This window comes from Triturus cristatus, chromosome 7 (genome assembly GCF_964204655.1).
Source record: "Triturus cristatus chromosome 7, aTriCri1.1, whole genome shotgun sequence".
Classification (NCBI taxonomy): domain Eukaryota; kingdom Metazoa; phylum Chordata; class Amphibia; order Caudata; family Salamandridae; genus Triturus; species Triturus cristatus.
The window spans coordinates 106204569-106228239 of record NC_140590.1 but is presented as its reverse complement, the minus strand read 5'-3'; the positions used below and the strand labels follow the sequence as shown (position 1 = coordinate 106228239).

The 23671-nt window shown below is 47.8% G+C and overlaps 1 protein-coding gene across 1 annotated transcript in view; it reads left to right on the top strand.

Moving 5' to 3' along the window:
- Window positions 1-14427, top strand: part of LOC146808943 (protein BTG3-like) — an 89682-nt gene extending 75255 nt beyond the window's left edge. Inside the window, exon 4 of the mRNA XM_085614261.1 lies at window positions 13081-14427. Within this exon, the coding sequence (XP_085470387.1) occupies window positions 13081-13417 (337 nt within the window). The 3' untranslated portion in view covers window positions 13418-14427. The remainder of the gene's footprint in view (window positions 1-13080) is intronic.
- Window positions 14428-23671: the final 9244 nt, after the last annotated feature.

Sequence of the window (23671 nt, the reverse complement as noted above, 5' to 3'; positions counted from 1 at the left end):
CACTTCGACCACATCAGCAAGCCTGGCGGAGGGATCACCATCATACACAAGGAATCCATCCAATGCACCACCACAAATGACATCACCCCAGCCATGGAACACCCCAACTTCCTATTCCAAAAGGATAGTAATTCCACCACCAGGGGCATCCTCCAGGACCATGCCCTCCCCACCCTCACCATAGACTCAAACTACATTTTTCTCCGCGACCTCAACTTTTATCTAAATGACCACAATGGCAACACTACCAACTTCCTCGACAGCATGAACATCGGACTCACTCAATTCATCCATTACCCCACGAATACCACCGGCCACATCTAGATCCCATCTTCACCTCCAGCGACTGCACCAGTTAGACACCATGGAACTCACCTGCAATTACCACTTCATTATCCACTTTGGCATCACCAGCTCACAGACCCTGCCCCCACCTCACAGACCCTGCCCCCGGTATGTCTAATCCCCCCCCCCCCCACGCCCCCACTGCAGCTGGAGAAAAGTCTCAACAGACACATGGATCAACACCCTCAATACCACCCACTTCATCCTCCCCTCAACATCCTAGACCAGAACATCAAATTTAACACTTGGATCACGAAACTGAGCCGAAGCACCGCTCCCATAGGCAACAGCACCCACAGAAGGTCCACCAAGCCGGCTAGCTAGTACACTGAAGACCTCAAAATTGCTAAACTACACTGGAAATAACTAGAAAGGCGATGGCACACCAGCAAGAACAAGATCGCCTTCATAACAACGCTCAACCTCTACTACAGATAGTTGAGAGAATCCAAGAGAAACATAGCCTCACGCAATCAATTAACCTGTAATGAGAGCAAGGGACTCTTTAACTGTCAATTTTCCAACCTCTCGGCTGCAACACACATTACGCCCTCACAAACTGACAGCCTTGCAAATTTCTTCCCCAACAAGATAGCCAACATCTGCAGGAACTTCAAACTCCAACCCAAGGTGACAGACTTCTTCAATCAACACAACTACCATGATAACACCACAGACAAACAACTAACCAAATGCAACTAGCTTGCCCCACAAGACACTGCCTCCACCATGAACTCTGCAGCCACCTTCCCCAATGGCTGACATTCAGAAGTCCATGCCCTACTAAAGAAAATCTGCAGACCCCAGTGAACTCCACTACTGACCAATTTCCCTGATCTCATTCCTGGCCAATGTTTTCGACAAAGCAATCAACAACTCTCCTCGCATCTGGATCATAACCTCCTACTAGACGCCTCCAAGTCTGCAACCACAGCACCGAGAGAGCACTCGTTGTGGCTACCGATTGACATACAAGCCCAACTTGACTGAGGAGACTGCGGCTCTGAACCTCCTAGACCTTTTGGTGGCCTTCAATGTGATCTCCCACCACACACATCACAAGGCTACACAACGGACATCCAAGAAGCTGTTGACAGATAGGTCACCTCTTTCCTTATCGGAAGCACGCAAATCAGTTTTCCCCCTTCCCCTCCACACCAAACGCAATCTGTGCAGTATGGCAAGGATCCTTGCTCTGCCTCACCCTCTTAAACAAATGACATCTATCTAGCATCGCCAAAACACACGGACTTCAGCTCATAAGACTGAGGTACTGATCTTCAAAATCAAAAGCTCCTCATGGGATGCATCCTGGTGGCCCTCCGAACTTGGACCTGCTCGCACCTGACTGACTTCACTAGTAACCTGGGCATCACTCAGGACAACAAGCTAAACAGGACTACTTTGATCAACTGTCTCCTGCTTCATTCTCCACATGCTACGCAAGATATTCAAATGGCTACCCCAAAGCTCAAGATGCACCATCCTCCAGGCCCTCATTTGCAGCGGCCTGCACTATGGCAACACAACACAGGGATTGCAGCTCCCCTCTGGCGATTATATACCATAGAGAACACGATCAGAATTGTCCTGGATCTCCCTAGATGAACCCACAACACCCCCTACCTCAGAACTCCGCTGCGTCCCTGTACAGAAACTACACCAAACAAGCTTGTGACCCACACATACAAGGCCCTACACTACTGCAGATCCACCTACCTGAACCAACACCTGAGTTTCCATCAGCCCACCAGACGCCTCCGCTCTGCTTGCCTCTCTAAACCTCGCCCCGCATCCGAAGCAGATGTGGAGGCCATTCATTCTCCTACATAGCAGCAAACACCTGGAACAAGCCGCCATTTCATCTCTGGAACTCCCAAGCTCGATTTCTTTTAACCTTGGTCTTAACCTTCTGTCCCGGACATTGTTTACTCCTGCCTCTCATGCAGTCTTTTCCTACAAATGTACACTCCGTCACTCCTCATCGTCCCACATTCACTCCTCTCACCACCTTCAGCATTCCTCACTCACATCTTCTTCTGTCACCATCTTCACCACCTACGGCCAGTGCAAGATATTTTTCCTATCAAAGGGAAAAGCACATTTTTGTGTACCAAACCCTCAAGCAATGGTACCTGCATTGGAGTTTATATTTGTGAAAGAACATCCCTACTGGTGGTAGCCTTGGCATCCCCCAGTGTTCTTCCCCAAAAAGGCCATTGCCCTCTCCTAGCTTTTACATGGTCCCTTCTCGCACCTTTCAAACTTTCCCTCACTTACCCTTATAAGACGTGTACTTGTCAAAACCAGTTCCCACCCTTCATATCCCTTTTTCTACCTCATGTACTCCCTCCACCCCCTTCCCTCCCAACTTCTTTCACATATCTCTCTCGCCTTCTCACATCCTTATGAGATCTCTTCTGTCACAAGCACTTCTTAAACCCATTCACACCCTTTTTCTCATGGAAATGCTCCCCTTCAGACACAAATAAGTGTCCCTTTTCCAAGTCTTTCCTGTCCCTCACAAACTCGTCATACTTGCTTTTCGAAGTCTTTGGCTCCCGCCTCAGTTTTTTATCTTGCACCCTGCTGTCTTTCTTTCCTGCCACTCTTTCCCACCTCTGTGTGTGAGCTGGTATTAATCCCAGAATCCTAAGGAAAATTACCAAAATATTTATTTTACATCTCTGCATCCGGGATGTGGAATAGCATCCCATGTCAGGAGCTCCCCAACACTGCTCCAATTTAGAAAACTAGTGAAGACTCCTCTTGAAAGGACACGCCACAGTGCAGAAAGAGTTCACTTCTGCACCCAGAATCCTTCTACCTCTCCTAATGCTCGCTCACTGTGTGCCTGCCTTTGACCCCGCGCAGCACACTCATGCCTTTCAGATAAGTTTGAGCTATAGAAATACCACATACATGCTGCTATCCATTGTAAGGAATCTATCAGTGGGAGCAGTGGCAGCAACTCCGCTAAGGTGAAAAAATAAAATATTTTCACTTATCATTTAATTGTTTCATTTGCAGGCAGGTTTGTAGGGCAGGGCTGTGCTGTTAGCCAGCAGGGGAGGAGTGGTTGGAGCCCTTAAGTGTGCATGACTGTTTAGCCAACCAAACAGTCATGCGCACTTTGCATGTTCTCTACCAGGCTGTATGGAGAACATGCACAGAGTCCCTGTCTGAGCGCCGAACCACGGCGCTCAGACCAATCACGACGCGGCATTCATGGTGACAGCAACGTTGTGATTGGCTAAGGGGAACCTGTGTGCTTCCAGCAGGATCAGAAGAGGACTGAGGCAGTGGCTGGCAGCAAGGTAAGTAACCTTTCTTTTTCTATCCACGCGCCCGCTTCACCCGGACTACTCTGTAGCAGCTGCCACTGAGTGGGAGGCAGATTTTTTTCTGCCTAGATGGCCAAGGGTCCCCTTTCTACATCTGGAAAACTGCTTATGGGTGCAGAATGGAGCAGCATCTTTGCTTCTGTCCCCAGGCCACGCGTGGATCACTGATGGGGTTCCGAGGCATCCTTGTTTGGGGATTTCCACCCACTCACACTCCCAGTGCAGTCTCTGAAGCTGGGAATGGAGGAGCGGAGCATGCCAAGAACAGGATGGAGCTGTTGGGCCCAGCTACAGAGGCAGTGGAAGCAGTGACTGTCTAGCCCCCATCATAGCCCATCCCTGCTCCCTGGCCTGATTGGGGGTGGGGGTGGGGGAGGCTAGGAACTCACACCAGGTCTTCCTGGTACGGGATGACTTCAGAATGTAGTCCCCCCCCCCCCCCCCCCCCTCCAATGGGTCATCCGTGCCTGGAGTGGATGCTAGGTCCTGAATGGAGATGAGGCTGGGACAAATCCTTTTAGCCTGTCCTGCCTTATTCCACTAGCTAGTAATCCGCCCCCCCCCCTCCTCGCCTCCACAGCTGGGGTTAACAGCATAGGCACCTGAAGGCCAGAAGACACTGGTGCACTTTCTGTGTACATACCGTTTCTGTTCCTTGAACATGGGGACAGAACTGAGTGGAGGAGACGGTGTGAGGTGGAAAGACCAGAGCTGCAATTCCCAGGAAACCTTTTACCTTTGCAAACCTACCCGCGCTAAATTCGGGTTCACAGCTCTACCACGGATAATTAAGCCTCCTCAGTGGTTTGATCAACCTTTATTTCCATTTTATGTTGTATAGTGCGAACTCCAGAAGGCACTGGAGTGCTTTACACCAGCACCAGTTACATTCCACACGGGCATATTTTGTTGGGCACACTAACATTAAGTGACTTGCCCAGAATCACAGGATTGAGTGGAAGCGGAGACTCGAACCTGGTTCCCCAGTTCGAGTCGGCAGCCATGGCCGTTACCGCAATCTTTTGTTATGACTTTTTGGATTATGTTACAGAATCCTTTGCATGTTTTTTTACTTTCTGCCTTGTGACCTGTATTTTGTCATTTATTTTATATTTTTGTAGTTTTTTTTTTGTGCCCCCTTGACCCAAGGGCTTTGGAGTACTTTTACATGAGAACGATTTTACACATATATATCTATATATTTATATTATCTATCTATATCTCAGGTCATTGACATTTTATTTTAGTATTCATTTGGAAAGCGCACCATCACTTTCTTAGGGTCCCTAGGCACATTTCAAGCTACCTTTTGACGAACTGAACATGAGGCACATTGGTCGAATAGCCAGGTTTTTAATTGATTCCTGAACTTTAATAAGTTTGACTCCAAAGTGCGAGTGCAGTGAGTTCCTTGGTTTTGGTCCTTGGGTGCAGAGGCCTCGGCCACCCCAGTTTCCAGGACATGTGATGGAGCAGTCCTTAAAAGGGTTATAGGGAGCTTAGTGCTAGAGTTTAGGGAGGTAGTGGCAACCTTAAACTTCTTCTTGCTTCCACACTCTTCTCCCACTGCTGCCCCCTTGGGAGTCTTTAATTTGTGTTCTCGGATGCATGTGCTTACGAGTAAAGGAGTATTCCATACAGTAGGCAATATATGCTGAGTGACGGGTAACAGGGAAGGTAATGTCCACTGCGTGCACTGGAGGGCTGTGCAATGGCTGCCGGCGGCTCATGGAGATGGTACAGCACTGAGTTTGGTAGTCAGTGGGATTTCCAATAGAGCGGAGTGAGCTTCAAGGAAGCTGCACACGATGTAATCCTGAGGTCAACAGTTTGTTCCAGTAGGAATGGTGGAAGGAGGGAAAGACAGACACAGATTGTGCACAAGGCTCTTGGGAAGCCGCGAAGAGGAGTTTGCAAAGTGTAGAGGCGAGGGATGAAGAGCTGAAGCGAATTAAAAGGCGGCGGGGGGCTCCAACATAATTTAACTTAAAATCCAAGTCTGGGTTTAGGCTGAGCCCTGCCGCTTGTAGCAATCAGTCTGGTCTGTGGGAGCAGGAGTGGTGTAGCAATGAGATTCTCATGAGCAGCGAAGGCAAACTTCATGAGACCTACACATAGACTTGGAGCTCTAAAGCTTTTTCACAACATTGTTTGTATGCAACAATGTGTCATGTAGTAGGAGGTAAGAGGTGGTAGCTCTTACTCAAGTAGCTGTGATAGATTTTTTTTTATTGCATTTATAAAGCTCAAGTGTCTCCGTACAGGTGACATGGTAAGAGCCATGTCTTCAAGACTTTCCTGAAGTGCAATAGTTGATGTAAGAGTGAGTGGTAACGCTGGGTTGCCTAACCGTTAAGGCTCGTCCGCCTTCTGTAGTCTTACAGCATCTGGTCACACACTGGAGGTCGCTAATGCTGAACGGAGACATCTCGGGGGGTTGGGGGAGGGGGAGAAGAGGAGAGGAGTATCACTAATCTCTGTTGCAGGGGGATGCTTGAAGGGCCTTAACTGCATTGCACATAGATTTGAAGACTATCCTCCATTTCTTCGAGGTCTGTTTAGTGCCAATTTGGTAGCTGACACTTAGATTCTATAGTCTGTTGATCAGATATTCCGGTGCTCCAGTGTTACAGTAATCTAGCCTGCTTGGAATTACACTGCGCCCAATTTGAGATTTTGCTTGGGCTGGCAGCAGTGGTAAGATTCCTACGGAGAGCACAAGCGGGTACCAGACACTTTTTTGACATGGTTCAACAAGGACCGTTTTGTATCAAAAGTAACTCCAAGAGTGTAGACCATGACAGATGCAGCTCTTCACCGGTCAGAAGAGGACAGAAGTTGGAGAGTAGTGTCATGGGGACTTTGCTTGCAGAGCAACATCGAAACTGTTTTAGACCAATGAAATTTAAGGGAATTTGTGTTCAGCCAATTGTCGGTCATGCAGTTCTGGAAGTCATCCCCTACATCCTGCTGGTTATTGATGGACAAAACCATCTGAGTATCAGCATAGTTAACCAGCCTCCTATTGGGTGCTTTGGTAAGAATAAGTGGACTTCTACATTGAACAGGATTGTGCTGCAGACTCCATCTTGGATGGCTTTAAAATCGGAGCGGTAAGGGGGCAGCACCACTGCATGGCACCTATCTGAAAGGTAGGATCTTATCCACTTCAGTACGGTACCACTAACTCAAATCGAAGCTAATCTTGCCAGGAGTGTTGTGGTTGACTGTATAAAAGGCGGCCAACATGAATGATGCAAGCACATTTTGCATCAAGTGGCACCATATTTCTTAGAAGCAGCAAGAATATTGTGGGGAAGATTAATGGAGTCAGCCAGTAAGCGAAATTCCGAAATGGACTACTTTCCTTGTCGTGGACTTGAGCATGAAATGAAAATGAAGAAAATTTGTAAAGCGCAAAACATTCACCCAAGGGTGTCAAGGTGCTAGCTCATCAACGAATAACTAGCAAACAGAACGTACCACATCATAGATTAAAAAGCCAAGTTTTTAATGCCTTTCTGAAGGCTAACAGATGGGTTTCTTCTTTTAGCCTTAGTGGAAGTGAGTTCCAGAGTCTGGTAGTACTGACCAGGAATCTTCTTCCGCCCCAGGAAGATTTTTTGAACCTGGGAACTACAGAGTAATGAGCATAGGCTGAGCGGAGATGGCGGGTCGGAATATAAAGCTGCAGATTTTGTTTAAAAAAGGGCAGGTCCTATGTCGTGAACAGCTTTAAAAGCTATGCAGAGGGCTTTAAATTCGATTGGTCTTTTCACCGGCAGCCAGTGTAGCTCTTTAAGCGACATAAACAGATGTGTTTTGGAACATTTAACAGCAATCGTGCTGCTGCATTCTGCAAAAACTGCAACTTGGTCAAACATCTCTTCCGAAGATTGATAAAAAGGCCATTGCAGTAGTCTGCCTTGGATAAAACAAGGGCGGAGACCACTAATTTCTGTAGGTTAACGGGGATAAAGGGAAGAATCCTAAGTAATTTTAAAGTGTAGAAGGATGTCGAAGTAACCGGATTCACATGACTCTCGAATGAAAGAAAGGAATCAAACGGGACACCGAAGTTCTTTACTTTATTCACTGTATTTGGTAAAGAGCCCAACTCCGAAGGCCACAATGCAGGAGACCAGAAGTTTGCGTGACTGCCAAAGAGAAGAACTTCGGTCTTACCGGAGTTTAATTTGATTGCTGCCATCCAGTCCCCGACTTGACAAAGACATGCATGGAACTGTGCTGCCGTGTCTGATGGTTGATCCTGTCACGGAAACCACAGTCTGAGTATCATCTGCATAAGAAATAGCCGAGAAACCCAGAGAACGGATCAGCCTTGCCAATGGGGCAACATGAATATTTAAAGAGTGGGGCTCAGTGAAGAGCCCGGGGGTACTCCACAAGGCAGTGTGAAATTGGGTGACTTAAAATCTGACAGCCACAAACTGTTCCTGGTCTGACAGGAAGGATTTGAGCAAGGCAAACGCTTTTCCCTTAATGCCAATCCTGTCTAGGACATCCAGTAGCTTTAGGTGATTCACAGTTTCAAAAGCGGCCGAGAGGTCAAGCAGCTCAAGTGCTGCACTACCTCCCGCATCAACTGTCTGTATGATCAACACGGACGCTGATATCCGAGTCAGCTCAGTACTATGATGCTTTATAAAGCCAAACTGAGTGGTGTCCAGAAAAGAATGTTTTTCGATGTAGTCTGTTAAAACATTCCTGGATTTTCAACCTTTTTTGCAGGTGGGGGGGGGGGGGGGGGAGGAGGAGTCTTGAGATAGGGCGATAATTACTAGGATCTGCCCCATCAAGGTTTGCCTTTTTTAAGAGGGGAAGAACCGACGCCAGTTTCCAATTAGTGGGGAAAAATAACAAACATGTTAAAAATAGATGCCAGATAAGATGCATAAACTTCTGGTAATAGATGGAAAATGTTGGGCGGGCATGGATCCAATGGAGAGACAGATTTGGTCGATAACAAGATTAGTGACCTCATCCACAGTCAAAGGAGGGAATACAGATAGTTCTGGGGGGACAACGTCTGAGGTAGCTGGTAGCATTTCCCTAACCTCCATAGGATTTGTTAGTCTTCAAAGGGGATGTCCCTTGGGCCAACAGTTGTGAAAAGCCACTATAGACTGCCCTAACTTTGTTTAGGAAAAACGTAGCTAGTGAGTTGCAGAAAGTTTGATTAATTGGTCAGGCTATCGCCTCCAAACATTTGGCTAGTTTTTTCACGGTGAAGAGTTCCTTCGTAGAATTTTTTGCAGTGGGTATCGCTATGGTAAAATACGCAATTTTCTCCTTGTACAGATTTTTTTATAGTCTAACAGAGCTTGTTTATAAGCAGTTCTACGTTGACTCCATAACTAGCTCTCCACCTCCCTTCGAGGCGTCAATTTTGCTTTAAAATTCTGAGACGTTCGGAATACCAGGGTTCCGTGTCTTAATCTACGATTGGCCAAAGATTTCATCAGCAACACCTGATCAATTGTACTTTTGAGCCATTTATTTAATGCGGCAGCAGCCTCATTTGGGTCCTCTGTAGAGTTCGGTGGGTTCTGAGCTAAGGAGCTTTCAAAGGTATCAGTAGCAATTTTGTTACGAGGCCGAACCCTTCTCGGCTTATTTTGTAATTTTGCTATCTGCGTATTTTGGAGGGAAAGAGAACATAACCGCACTATGATCTGACCAGACAAGAGGCAGCGATGGAAGACATTCTAGAGATTTGTTGTTTGAGAATAACCCGTCCAACAAATGGCCCCCAGAATGTGTACTGCCAATCACCTGCTGGGTGAGGCCTAGGCTGTTAGTAATATCCAGAAAATACATTGCGCCTTTGTCCACTGGGTCTTCAAGGTGAAGATTAAAGTCACCTAAAAGTTTAAAATCCGGTGATTGGGATATTATATCCAGGGATCTAGCAATAGTATTCAGAAAATCAGTCCTAGGACTAGGCGGCCAATGCATTAGAAGGACATTACAAGTATAATGGTTGACGATTATTTTGAATGATCGGGGTTCCAGAGTTTCGTTATTTTGGGGGCTAAATGTCCCTTTCCACTCACTTCTAAAAATTACGGCCAATCCCCCTACTCTTTTTCCCACCTGATCATGCATGAACATAGTGAAACCAGCAGGAACGGCTGTTGCTAGGTCAGGGTCTGAAGTGGAGGGACAGAAGAACCACCCATTACCTGTTCAGAGACAGTCCTAGACTAGAGTAAGAAGTCCGGTATGAAAGTAGAGCATAAGCTTTAATTGCCATTGACCTCGCGATGGCAGAAGCCAGTGGAGGTGACGTTTGAGCAGAAGACTATAGATGGCTCTTTGGTGGTTGCGCAGTTGGAGGTATGAGGGCGCTGACCTGGATGACGCACCATTGGGAAGAAGGAATGATGGGCCAGAAAACCATTTGTGGCCGACATGTGTGATGGTAGCTGAGGAAGAGGTAGTGGTTGACCAAGACTATCAATGAATCAAAAAGGATAAGTAAGGCTGATGGGGCAGGGGTGGAGTGTGGAAGTAACAAAGTACTACAGGGAACGGTCAGTGGCCTGGAGAAAATAGCAGGTAGGCAGGGCAAACCGCGCAAGTCTGTTCAGCACCAGGTGCTCTAGGACTTCAGAGAAAATCTGAAGGGACACTCAATGTAGTGGAATAGGGGAGGGTTTCAAATATGTTTTTTCGCTTGTATTTTTCCCTTTGTCTAGTAGCAGTAGCACTGCAGACAAGAAAAAGCAACAATATTTTGGGACATTAGATTGTGTATGAGAAGCAGCACACATGCTGAGGCAGCCAGATGATTGTAAGGTACAATCTAATTTAGGTACGAGGGTGAAGGTCTGGAGTAGGCCTGTAGATGAGGGAGGGTCAGATGAGGTAAGTGAGAATGTGCTTGTGCTATTTTTTTGAATGGAAGTATTTATCTATGGTTTGGCTGAATCAGCTTGAAGGGGGAGAGAATTGATGGTCTGGATAAGTTCCGCTCGCTTCCAATGAACCAAAGGCAACTGCAAGTCTTAAGAACTTGTAAGTCAAGGTCCACAGCTTTCAGATCTCCTACCAATGCATGGTGGGAGCACATCTGTCTTGGTGTGATGGAAACTCTGCTTCACTGGCTCAGACCTAGAATCCTGCAGCTTTGTACCCAGGGTTGATCAGAAGGCTTGGCAGAGGTCAAACGTTTCATGGCAGACGTGATGCATTCTTTCTTGGTCTTCCTCCTCTATCCTGTTGATCAACGAAAGTAAATAAGCATTGTTGAAGATCCGGAGGCTGCCGAACAGCTGGGTTCTTCTCCATTGGTTGACTTTCTGAAAGCACAGGGTTATGTGGCCAACCTAGCACGTAAATATCGATACTGTTTGGAGTTCTATTTCGGCATCAGATGGGGCACGCCATCTGTTTTTTATGGACATTTCCTTTAATAAAGCCTACGTCTCCATAAGTTAATACATATCGTAAGCCCTACAGCTCTGACTGCATATAGTTTTCACAATGTAAGAACACCCTCCAGTATTTGGGTTGTAAACTTCTTTTGGCGCAAGCCTGGTCTATTAACAGGCGCGACCCTTGGAGATGCACATTTACAAAGGGAGCACCTTAATGATCCAGTTGTGCAATTTAATCTGTTGCCCAAAGCAACCATGTCCACTGTAGGAGGTGCCTTTTCTGGACCTGGTTAGCCCCCACTTTTTGCCTGGAAAATGATGTAATTTTGATTGGAAGTGCACAGGGTCCCTGATAACCAGGTTCTCTGTGCCAGAGCTCCTCCCCTAAACTGTACATATTGCTTCCACAATTGGCACCACTTGAGCTCACATACAAGTCCCTAGTAAAAAGATACCAAGGGCCTTGTGGCTAAGGAGGGTCCCTAAGGGCTGTAGCACAAATTGTGCCACCCAAAGGGACCCCTCACCAAGCACATGGGCACTGCCTCTGCAGCCTGCGTGTCTCGGAGCAGACAAAACTGAAGTCAACTTGGCACACATTCCTGTGTGCCATGCCCATGAACACTGCATAGGGTATAGGTAAGACTTTTAACCAAGTGTACATGGCCAGGAGCAGAAACCCTCCTACTTAACTCCACCACCATTAACGCTTACTTCTGCCTGCATCACCATAATGTAAAGATCTATAGGCACCAAAACGGGTCTGGCTGAATCATCGTCCGGACCGGTAGCCCCTTGGTAGCTATGTAGACGTGGTTTGTAAGCGGAGTCCAAAGGAGCATCCCTTGTAGAAATATTCTAGTAGATTACTTTATTTAAATGTCGCACGTTGATCCTTCAGAAGGAAACAGTCTGCATCTTGCCCAAAGGATCTCCTCACTCCTGATGTCAAGCTCCACTTAATATTGTCCCTCAACTGGCCTCGAGTCACTGCTGGGAGGCCTTAGGGGTCACCAAGGCAGTATAGAAGGCAGCAGATCTTATCCTCGGAGCCTAGTTGTTAACCATCTCCTCCCACCACCACTGCATCATTCAATTTAACCCTTTCTGGTCTGTACAACAGATGTGAGAAAGCATAGAAGTCCAGCTGTACACAATCTAACTTTCATGTAACCTCGATAAAGGTCGATCCAAGCCACGCATTCTCTGTCCACCCATTCCATGAATTCAGCCCTTCATGTCCATCCACATACTTGTAAGTACATTCATTCACCCATCCACCTAATCAGTGGTCTCCTTATTTGTCCACTGGCTTGCATACAGCCAACCACTGCCCACCACATCGACCCAACCACACACCAGCTCTTCAACCTACTTTCACACTTCAGCCGTCAGTCCACTCGCTTATTGGTAAATGTGTCCACTCACCCATTCAGTACTTTGCTCCTTCCCTCAGCCAGTTAGTGGTTGGCTCATTCACCATCTACTTGTTGCTCATCCTTTCATCCCATCACTAATCTATTCACTAACCGTCATCCCCCCCACAACCTCCTGTTAGTACCAATATCAGTAGAGAATTCCTTTCTCACACTTTAGCTGTGGTGTCAATCCCCACCCCAGATATCTGAAGGTCTTAGATGTCCTCCCACCCACCCCAGTGCCCAGCACCAGTCTTTGCAGACTGAAGCTGGTTGCTTCTGGTTTCACCTCTTCCCTTCACTCTAGCCTGGCTGACCAGTCCTACTCTGAGCTCCACGCAGCTTCTGACTGGTGTCAGATGCTTGTCCATCAGACTTTGAATATGTACTGTAGCCAACACATGGAATATATGCACTCAATGTAGACTTTGCTTCTGTTGTGTAAATCACATTCTCTCCTAAAACGAAGTAAATTACCATAGATGGTTTTAACAATGCTTGCATAATTTGTCCCCATACTCAGCTGAGTGGATTTTTAATAAGATTTTGATTATATTTTTCTTCTCCTAGGTTGGGCGAGAACAATACCTCCTTCGTTGTGGCAGAGTTCTGCAGGCCTTTGAGTTGCTTCAAGAATCTGACCAGCCGAGAGTCGGAGACCTCTGACTACCATTCAGAAGCCTCCTCTGAAAATCCATCTGAGTGCTCCGATGACGACGTTCCCGCCCTGACTGCAGAGGGTTTGTCTGCCTTTCCACGTCAAACTCTACTGGACCGCAGTCTCATCCCATCAGGGTGCGAGGGACGTGAAGTCCATGGGAGTCCAGGGGCCTTGGGTCTAAGGCACCTTGTACAATCCATGAACCTGGTGCATCTGGATCCCAGCAGCTGGATCTGCCCTTTTTAGCTGCCTAGAGAAGGCTGCTGAGTGCCAGTGTCTAGCCTCTCATTCTTATGGTCTTGTCTGTATCGCTGGATATGGATGGTGAGGTTTATCCAAGATTTGGCCAACTCTTCAAAGACATTGAGGAAGTTCTGCTCCAGTTTCCAGATGCTGCTCCTGTTGGAAGGGCCATTTGCATCGCGTGAAGGCGGTCACTGAAGGACATCGCTAGTTCAAATAACTGGACTAAGACTGACCTGAATGTTTTTTGGCACTAAATAAGAACTTTCTATTTATGCTTTTCAGGGATAAAGAATTGCTGAATTATAGTAAAGGCTTATTGGTGGGGGAGGGCTCATGGATTAAACATGGGTGGGGGTTTAACTGCATTTTGACACAAGAAGGAAAATAGTATCTGTCGCACTTCCTCCATTAGCCCGTCGGGATTTTTAATCTCAAGTGACCTAGCCCAATTTTTTGAGACTGTCAAACCTCCTAATTGAGGTTTGAGGGTTCTAAAATGCTTTAAATCTTACTCCGAGAGCCCTTCCACAACCCAATATTTAAGTTTTCAGGTCACATATTTATCTGCCCCTTGTTCTTGGGTATTTTAGTCTAAAATGCGTCTCAACACATTTTATATCTCCAGCTTTATTCCAGGAGTGAGTCCAAGTGGTGCCTTCTCATGCCTGGGCTTTAAACTCTGTAATTTGTGTACAAAAGTGCAAATATCCACTTAAGTCTGAAGTGAACGTGCTCCATGTTCTCATGGCACTTAAAGCCAGCATGATCTTCAGTTGCCTTTGTGCAAAGACTCCTTGAATGGGATGGGTTTACCGAGCCTCACACACCACTTACAACTGGTCTGCTGCATCAGGCTGCATTAGTTCAAGCTTTGCTTCTGTGTATATATGCACTTTTAATACTGCTCACATTTTTCAGGCAGATATCGGCTAACCTTTCCCAGTGTCTGATTGAGAAGGTTTATGCATTGGAGCAGATATTATAAATGTATTGCTTGCACCTGTCCTATGAGTGTGTGGGCCCTTGGTTTTTATTCAAAGTGTGTGTGATAGTCTTGTGCTGGTCACATTTTAATTTCTTTTAACGTTTTAAGCAGCCTCCCATTCAAAGTCCATTTGAGGCACCTCCTGGTATATTCTCAGGCATGCATCGGCCATTGATTTATGTACTTATCTGAGGTGGGAGGGTTGAAACAGCAGCTGGTAGTTTGTTTTAGTTGAGTTCAGTGTTAATGTACCTGAGTTAGGCTGGGAAGAGCACAGATGCAGCCAACAGATCTACAGGGAGATGGAAAGGGTACACAGCATGTTGGCTTCAGGTTTTTGAGTACTGGCCTTTTGAGGATGCTGCCCTATCGGGATCCTTTTTATTCATGTGTAGGCGATTATGCTGCTGGTGGGAGTTTTCTTCTTGCTATGCGCTTGTGGTTTGAGTTGCTTCCCAATTTATCAGTGTCTGTCGAACGTCCACTGCCCGGACCTTAGTGAGGGGGCTCTCTAGTGTTGGACTTGAGGTTAAGTAAGATCTTCTGGGTGCTCTTTGCTGCTGAGTTGAAAAACAAGAGGGAGTGCACTTATAGTTCTCTCAGATCAGCTTATAAATGAGCTCCTCATCCCTTTGAGGGCCCCACACACACAAACAAAATCAAATAATTGTATCACCTCGTATCTTGAGTCAATGCAGGCTCTGAACAGATAACCCAACTCTTAAATGAAAACTCTGGTTCAATGTAGATGTGTTGGGCTTGGCATCCATCTCATGGTTTCCCCGACCTTTTTTGCCTCTACCTCCTGTATTTTGCTGTGTGCTGGATTTCGTTTTTGCTGATTTTAGATGCTTTGGGCACTTTACCACTGCTGATCAGTGTCAAAGTGCAAGTGCTCTCTGGGTAAATTCTGATTGATTGGTTATCCTTGATTGGCACAATTGATTTACTTGCAACTCTCTAGTAAAATGCACTGGGTGTGCCAGGGCATGTAAATCAAATGCTGCTAGTGGGTGTGCAGCACTGGTTGTGCCACCTGTGAGTGGTCCTGCCTTTGCAGTGTCTGCCCAGTTTTAAACTGCTGCATCAACCTGGGAAGTGCACTCACTTGCCAGGCCCTAACCTTCCTTTTTCTTACATGCAAAACACCCCTCGGGTAGGCCCAAGGTACCACCATGGGCAGGGTCCAGTGCATTTAAAAGGTAGGTACTGGTGTTTCACATGGGAGCTGTTGGACTTGGCCCTTCTGGCAGGTTCACCCCTAAACTTTTTGCAATTATCCTAGCTTTTTCCCCATGGGGTGTTAGTGGTTTTAGACCCCTAGGCACTGTAGCACGGTGTCTCCGTGTAAAGTGCGTGCGCTCTGTGTTAGTGAGTGAGACTGGCCTGCCCTCCCGTAGGAATGCTTGGGGGATGTGTGTCCATGGTAGTTCCTGATGTGAGAGGAGTGCAGGGTCGAGTTTGGTATGTGCGAACTCATGAGATTGAATGCTGCACGATGTGTGCGGCGTTACGGTGTCTAGTGTTGAAGTGCCACTTCTAGAAGCTGGCATGTCTGTGTAATAAATGTGAAGTGAGTGTCTGGCTGGTGTGCCTGGCTCCAGGAGTCAGGATGGGTCTGCCCCAGTGATGAATAGGGAGACTTACATCCATATGGGTGAGAGGAGTGCACCTGAGACCTGAATATGGCTGGGCCTTCCCTACACAATGCTGGCTCCGCCCCCTGTGGTGCGACTGATGTCCCTAGCCTGTCCAGTGAATGGGGAGAGGGGCTGAGCACAACAGAGTGCTCCAAAACCAGTTGCATCTGGTTTTTCCTTAACCCTGCAGCCTGAGACAAAGGAAATGTGTATATAAAAAGGGGCTGTGACCCCATGTAAAGTGTTCTGTTGATCCTAACTGGAGGGGGGGCCTGCTGCTGGGCGCCAGGAAGATCGCCACTGGGGACTGCCTCCCTGCCTGGAGGGCCCTGTGAGCTGGCCCTTGCCCCCCTGCCTTTCTAAGGACTTTGTTCCTGGACCTTGCCCTCAAGCACCTGGGAAGCGCTAAATCTTGGTTGCCTGAGAAGCGCTGTATTTTTATTTGAGCGGTTTACTATCCTGAGGATCAGCTCTCCTAATTTCATTGGCAGTGCGGGGCGGCGATCCTATTCAAAAGGGAATCCCCGGCGCGGAGATTCCCCCACAGGACCATGAAACCGAGCGGGGTGCCCACCCCGCGTTATTTGCTGCCCATTTGTGTTAAAAACCGAACCGAGCAGGAGCCCACCCCGCATCGGTGCCTTCGCGGTGGGTGCCCACCCTGCATTGCAGTGCTCGGTGGCGGGAGCCCACCCCACTTTATACATAGTGAAAACGTGGGTGCCCACCCTGCTTTTGTATATTTAATTAGAGGGAGCCTACCCCTCGTTGCTGCCAAGAGAAGACCCCCTGCCGCCGCGATCCACGGCCTGCCTGGTTGTGGGCGGGGCCGGTAGACGGAAGCCGAAGAGGCCAGGAGAGTGAGTTCGTCAAACCCGGGCGGGAGCCTACCCTGCGCCGGGACCTATGGAGGACGGGAGCCTACCCCGCCTCCACGCGCTCCAGTGAGAGTCCCGGGTCCCAGGAGGGGGCCTGGGTGAAGAGGCGAGGCGTAGGAAGGAGAGCGCCTGCCTGCGCGGGGCTCCTGTGCCTGAGAGCCCCGCTGGCGCCAGCGACAAGACAGGTTTCCCCCACCGCCTGCAGTGAAGTCAGGAGAGCCTCCCCGAGCCGCGAGAGCAGTGTTGCCGGCAGAAGAGGAGACCAGGAAGAGAAGAGTCCTCCCCCCGCCAAGAGCCAGTGAGTTGAGACGGCTGTGGGGGGAGGTTATGTACTTTGTTAGTGCCGACAGCGGTCCCGTAAGTGCAGTGGTGCGGAGTGGTCCCGCCAGGGAGCGGGCCACTGCAACGACTGGGCCTAATTGTTTCCAGAGCCTGTGTGTGGCTCCAACGTTTGGGGGCATGTTTATTGCCAGAGCCTGTGCGTGGCTACATCGATTGCCATAATTGTCTTAGGCCGGCCCAGAGGGGTCCATGCTTTTCTTTGAGTATTTCAGGAGCCAGTGCGCTCCATGGGGGCATGATTATTCACAGAGCCCCGAGTGGCTCCAACTCTCTCCATATTTGCTCTAAAGGCACAGTGGTGTCAGGCCTTATCTGATTCACAGCTGCGCATCACTCAGTGCCAGCTGCAGCGTTTAGGTTTGCGCAGTGGCGCAATTGGATTCCGCTGCTAGGCAGCGCGCCCTGACTTTGGACAAAGGGCGTTTGAGCCCCTGAGAGGCCAAGTTGGCCTGGGGACAGATTTTCTGTGTTGTGCCCTTACCTAGGGTACATGGTTATTTCTACATGTGTACTTTTGCGTAATGTGCATTGCCTTAATGCTTATTTCTATTTCTAAATGTGTGTGCTTAGGAGATTGTTTTCCTAGTATAGGTTATGCTAGTGAGTTCATGGTTCCCTGCGTGATATATGCCTAAGGTGTTTAGGATTGCGTAGGGTGTACTTACCTTTTACCAGTGGTTACTGGTTGTGTTCTACAATGATTATTTGGTGCTACAATTATTCTATGTTCTAAAAGTGCTAGTTCTACCAAGTGCTTATTTCTGACAGTGGTCCATGTGGCCCTGTCCTGTGTAAATAGTCCCCTGTAAATTCTACCCAGTGCCAGTTGGCACAGTGTAAATTGTGTGAATATTATCTAATGTGTTTTGGTATAATACAAAGGCTATTTTTATATATAACCTTGTGTGGAGTTTCTTTTGTGGTGGGCCTTGGGTTTTGTTGCTGGGTGCGCTCGCAAACGCTTTATACCTTGCCTCCGGGATAAGCCCGACTGCTCGTGCCAAGCTACCAAGGGGGTGAGCAGGGGTTATCTTGGAGTGTAACTCCCCAACCCTGACTTAGAGTGGTGGTCTCTGACTGGCTTTGGCGCAAGCCTTAGCCAGCCAGAGATCCCATTTCTAACAGGAGCTACTTTGTAATATCTTGCAAGGGTTACTTTCCATTGGGACAAGAGAGAAAAATTGAGTTTAGGCTCTCAACTCACAATTTAATAACGCCTTTTAGAAAAGGTGGTTTTTAAATTTTTACAATGCCACTTTTAGAAAGTGGGAATTGTCTTGTTTAAACCTCCTGTTTGCCTCTGCCTGTTTGTGTATTCACCATCTGGTTTTCGAGTGACTGGAGCTGGGGATATGCATTGACTTTAGACAGTGACAAGGGGAGGGGGAGGTTGAGGTGTATCCTGCCTTGCCTGAGTGACTCCTAGCCAGGCTGAATGGACCTTGTATGCATTTAGAGTGGTGGGAGGAGTTTCCCCAGAGCCGGAATAGGCGGTCTCCTTTGCACAATGAGGTTTCTGCCTCCTGTGGTTAAGCTGCACCAGAGAGGTCACAACTAGTTTGGACTGAGCTCAGAACACCTTGCTACAAAGAGAAAATGGGGTGTTAAGTATGGAACCTAAAACCCCAGAACATTGGGTAACTTCTGTAAACAAGAGGACCCTGCCAAGAATAGCTGTGAGGAGCGCTGCTTTTTCTGTGTGAGGGGTGGCTTGGTCTGCAGTTGCTATCTGTGAGAAGGAAATTAGTCACTTTATGCCTGCTGAGGGATCCTCCTACTTGTTAAGAATCTCCAATGACTTGTGTGTGCTTGCCTCCTGTTTGTGGAAGACTTGGGACATTAGTCTTCCTTGTGCTTTAAGCACTGCTAAATCGTTTGACCAAGTTCATCGGCCTGCCCTCAGCTGCTGTGTGCAAGCCCGAGGATCTGCATCCCCATGCTGTGCCATTAAGGCCCAAGAGTTGCCGGGAATCTGATAATATGCACAGCTGCTCATCAGCTGAGCCCAGAGCAAGGAGTCCACTCTACCCCCCCCCCCACCCGCATTGCCTGACAACAATCCAAGATCCTGCAGCACTGTCATCGGTGCCCCCCCCCCCAACATGAGAACCAACGCCAGTGTCCCAGCACCTCTGGTGCAGAGAAGAGTGGGGATGCTTCCTATGTGAGATACAGGAGCTTCACCTTTGCTCAAGTCTCCTGAGCCAGCCGCACCAGACAGACTTGTCCCAGCGCACCGACAGAGGAAATAATCCTTGCACCACGCCTCCCACCTTTTTGCAAAAGGGGGAGGGGGTACCCTGTTAGTAATTTGTTGGTCCCGCTGTGAACGGCAAGGGGGACCACTGTGAGCTCTCCCCTCTTGTGATACCGTTGGGAGTATTGGTATGTTTGGCCTCAGCTAGCCGAGCGGGAAGGAATCCTTGATGGAGGTCTCGCTCAGCCTTCCCCTCAATTTGCAGTATTCACTGTGGTAGGTGGGCAGATTGCCCGATAGCCTCCATGTTTGAACAATGAGTATCCAGCCTAAGTGTTTGCCTGTGTAATGAGTGCTGGTTCCCTTTGGGGGAGGGGGGGTCTCTGGTGCCTTGATAGTAGTCCTACAATGCATGTTTACTTGGCAACATTCTAGAGTTCCCTTAGGAGAAGGTGGAATGACAGGCCGATTTGGAGATGTTGGGCCTGCCTGAGTGGGCGTATGTGGCCACTCAGTCAATGTCTGCCAGTAAGGTCGACCAAGAGGATCTGGAGCGTGAAAGTGTGGCACAGGTGCCTGCCGGAAAGAGATGGGGCAAAGTGGCGTGGGAATCCTGCTCCAGAAGTTCCCATGGTCTTGGAGGCAAGGCCTTAAGCGGATGCCCTGGCACCTACAGGGGAACAAGTGGCCGAACTGAGACCTAGCTGAGCTGACATATTGACAGTAGGGAGGGGGTCCCACTAGGGTGGAATTAATCCACAAGCAGATAGAATGCCCTACTCTAGTTGGTTTGTGCAAGCAGGCAGCTGACCAGGCAGCTGGCTATCAGTCTGGCTCACACTGGATCTACAAGGAGAATGGTCTGTATGTGAGCCTAAGCTTGATGAGCCTGTCACCCATGCGCTGGTGGTACCCATGCACTTCAGAGTCTTCCTACTGGGTCTGACTCATGGTGTGCTTTTTGGCAGTACATTTGGGGTGAGACAACCTTTGCCATGATTGTCACTCACTTCTATTGGCCCCCAATGCGAAGGCACTCCGATGCACGCTGTAGCTCTTACCAGACTTGCAAAGTAAGCGGAAAGAGTGGGAGGAAGGTAAAGGCTCCTCTCAGTTTCCATTGGTGAGCACCCCTTTTGAGCAGGTGGAAATTGACATTGTGGGGCCTCTGGACCCCATGACAGCCTTGGGCAACAGACATATCTGGGTCTTGATGGACCATGCCACCTGGTAACTGGAGGCTATCCCACTCAAGGCAATCTCTGCCCATGTAGTGAGAATCTTTTATGATCTTTTCTCACATGGGGTTCCCCAGAGAGGTGGCATCTGACCAGGGAATCAACTTCATATCGAAGTATGATGTCTTAATGGGAGGAGTGTGGTGTAAGGTACACATTCACCACTTCTTACCATCCCCAAGGAAATGGGTTGGTTGAGAGATGCAAGCGAACCCTGAAGCATGATCACTGGTCTAGGAGACCTCCTGAGGTGTAAGTGGGACGTCCTCTTGCCATGCCATCTGTTTTCTTACAGAGAAATACCACAAATGCATACGGTTCAATCCCTATGAATTAATGTATGGGCATCCTGCAAGAGGACCTCTCAGCCTGATGACACAAGGCTGGGAGAAAGCTTACAGGAAATCTCCCCTGGATGTATTTAGCTATGTGCTCCCTTTAGAAACTAGACTGTGCACTTAAGGAAGCTCGCCCAAGGAAACATAGAAGCCAGCTTGAAGGAGATGAAACAATGGTATGATGAGAATGCCACTAATAGTTTCAACCTGGCCAGAAGGAGTGGGTGCTGGCACCAGCGGAGACTTGCACACTCTAGGACAAGTGGACTGGGCCTTTTGAGGTGGTCGTGCGCAAGAGTGGTGTCTCCTATCTGGTGCTCTTGCAGTCTCTACCCATTGGGGGCATTGATTCTTTTAGCCTCAGCTAGCTGGGCAGGAAGGAATCCTCGACTGAGGACCCACTCAGCCTTTTACCCTCAATTGTCAGTATTCATTGTGGTTAGTGGGAAGGTGGCCTAATAGCCTACCTGTTTGAACAGCGAGTATCCATTTACCATACACTGTAATAGGAGCTAAGGAATGCTGTGCCCTAGAATTTCTATTGGGGTTGTGGTAATAAGAATATGGTAATTCTTGTATTTTCTTCGAATGCATTTCATGTCCTGATATTGGGATCAATGTTTTAATCCTTGAAGATCGAATAACCTGTATTAATTTTTAGGACCTGCCTGTGCTACACAGTAAAGTTGTTTATTACATGTGCAGCCTATAAGTATTTACTGTAATGCTCGAACTGATTGACTACTGCCTAGTTGGTAGAGCAATTTGTGTTTTATGTAATAATGGTCTGTTTATTTACAATAGAAGAGATTTGTAAATGACCTGGCGTAGAGTTCCTTTTGTAGGGTATCTATTGTCACTGGTGTGTTATGCAAATGCTTTACGGATTGCCTCTGGGATAACCCTGACTTCTCTGCCAAGCTACAAAGGGGGTGAGTAGGGGTTATCTTGCGTGTGTACCTACTTTACCCTGACTAGAGTGGTGGGTTCTGCCTGACTTGGGTGCATACCCTAGCCAACCTGAACCGCTATTTCTAACCAGATGTGAGGCTTTACTTTTCACCTGTTGACTTGTTTGGCCAACAGCATTCAAAGGGATGAGTATTGTTGACCCCTCCCAGATTTTATTGGGTTCACCTTCCTTCCAGCTGCTTAAATTTTTCTCCGGAGGCACATTAATTTCTTTGCACATGTGGTCAGTTTGAATGGTCCGAACAAAGCAAAACCAAAGGGGATGATGGACGGAGTCAACTGATCTGGGTTTAATCCATCAATCTTTAGCTCACTCCACCACCCCAGTTCAAACATGGCCGTATGCAAATCAGTCTGACCCTGTGCCTCTTGGGAACAGTCCAGCCCGAACTGCCAAACCAGGTCTTCCCTGGACTGGAAACAAGCATCCTGGGACCAGTTTCTGGCTAATCGCCAGGCTTGCTTGAATCCAGTGGCAAAGTGAGCAAGGGACCCACGTCTGGGCATACACTGACAACTTAAGGCAAAGCAAAACCAAAGGGGTTGATGGACGGCGTGTTGAACATTGCAAGCAGTCACCCCCGGTCGACCTTTCCTCATAAGGCGATGCCAGCTTCTAACCAGGAGGCGGCTTCCCAGCCTAGGGCTAAAGATTTAGCTTTCTCTTCCCCGCTTAAAATGCTCAGATTTTTCAATCTAAACTGTCGTTCCCTCCCAAAAATCAAACTCACTTATTTAATTTCCTTTGTAATATGGACCCTAATATAATCTCCTTAACTGAAACGTGGCTCCATTATGGCTCCTCGCCTGATATAATTTCTGCCATTCCTGTTAACTTTGCTCTTATGAGGATAAATAGACCACATAGAATAGGTGGTGGCATTACCCTGATTTTATAAAAAGTATTATGAATGTAATAAAGACCTACAAATCCCTAATTGCAAGGGTTTTCATTTACCCTCTTGTCTCACCTAAATTCGCCCTTTCATGGGCCCTTATTTACCATCCCCCCCAGGACCACCTACTAATCTGTTTGCAGTTTTACCAGATTTGACGCCACACATTTTACAGGCAGCTAATTTTACTTTGCTTGGAGACATTAATTTGCATCTTCAGGACCCCAAAAATAAGCGATCCTTGACCATTCTAGAGTATTTGGGATCACCTGATCTCTTCTGAATTCTGTAGCCACCTACACTGCGGGCCATCTTTTGGACCCCATCTTCTCTAACCTCTTTACACTCTTCATCCACCCCCTGCTCCAACTGTGCTAACTGATCATTACACAGTACCTTTTAGTATCACAACCCCTTTCTTTGGTCAACATGACAAACTACTAACCGGCATTGGGCTAAATTGGACATGATGGAATTAAACAAACTACTTTACATACTGTCCCTGCTCCGGATTCTACACTGGATAATTATCAAATCACTGTACATCACTGAAAGGGCCACAGATTTAATTCTGCCTTGACACCGTCCATTGCAGACACCCAACCACTCGAGGCACTGGTCCCACATCCAGTGGATGGCCAGTCCACAGTTAAGTCAGGCAAGCCCTTTGGAATCGTTGCCTGGCCCATTGTGGATCTTGCATGATTGCAAACTTTACGAGCTACCATCAAGTCTGACTCACATCTTGATCCCCTCCCACCATCAAAA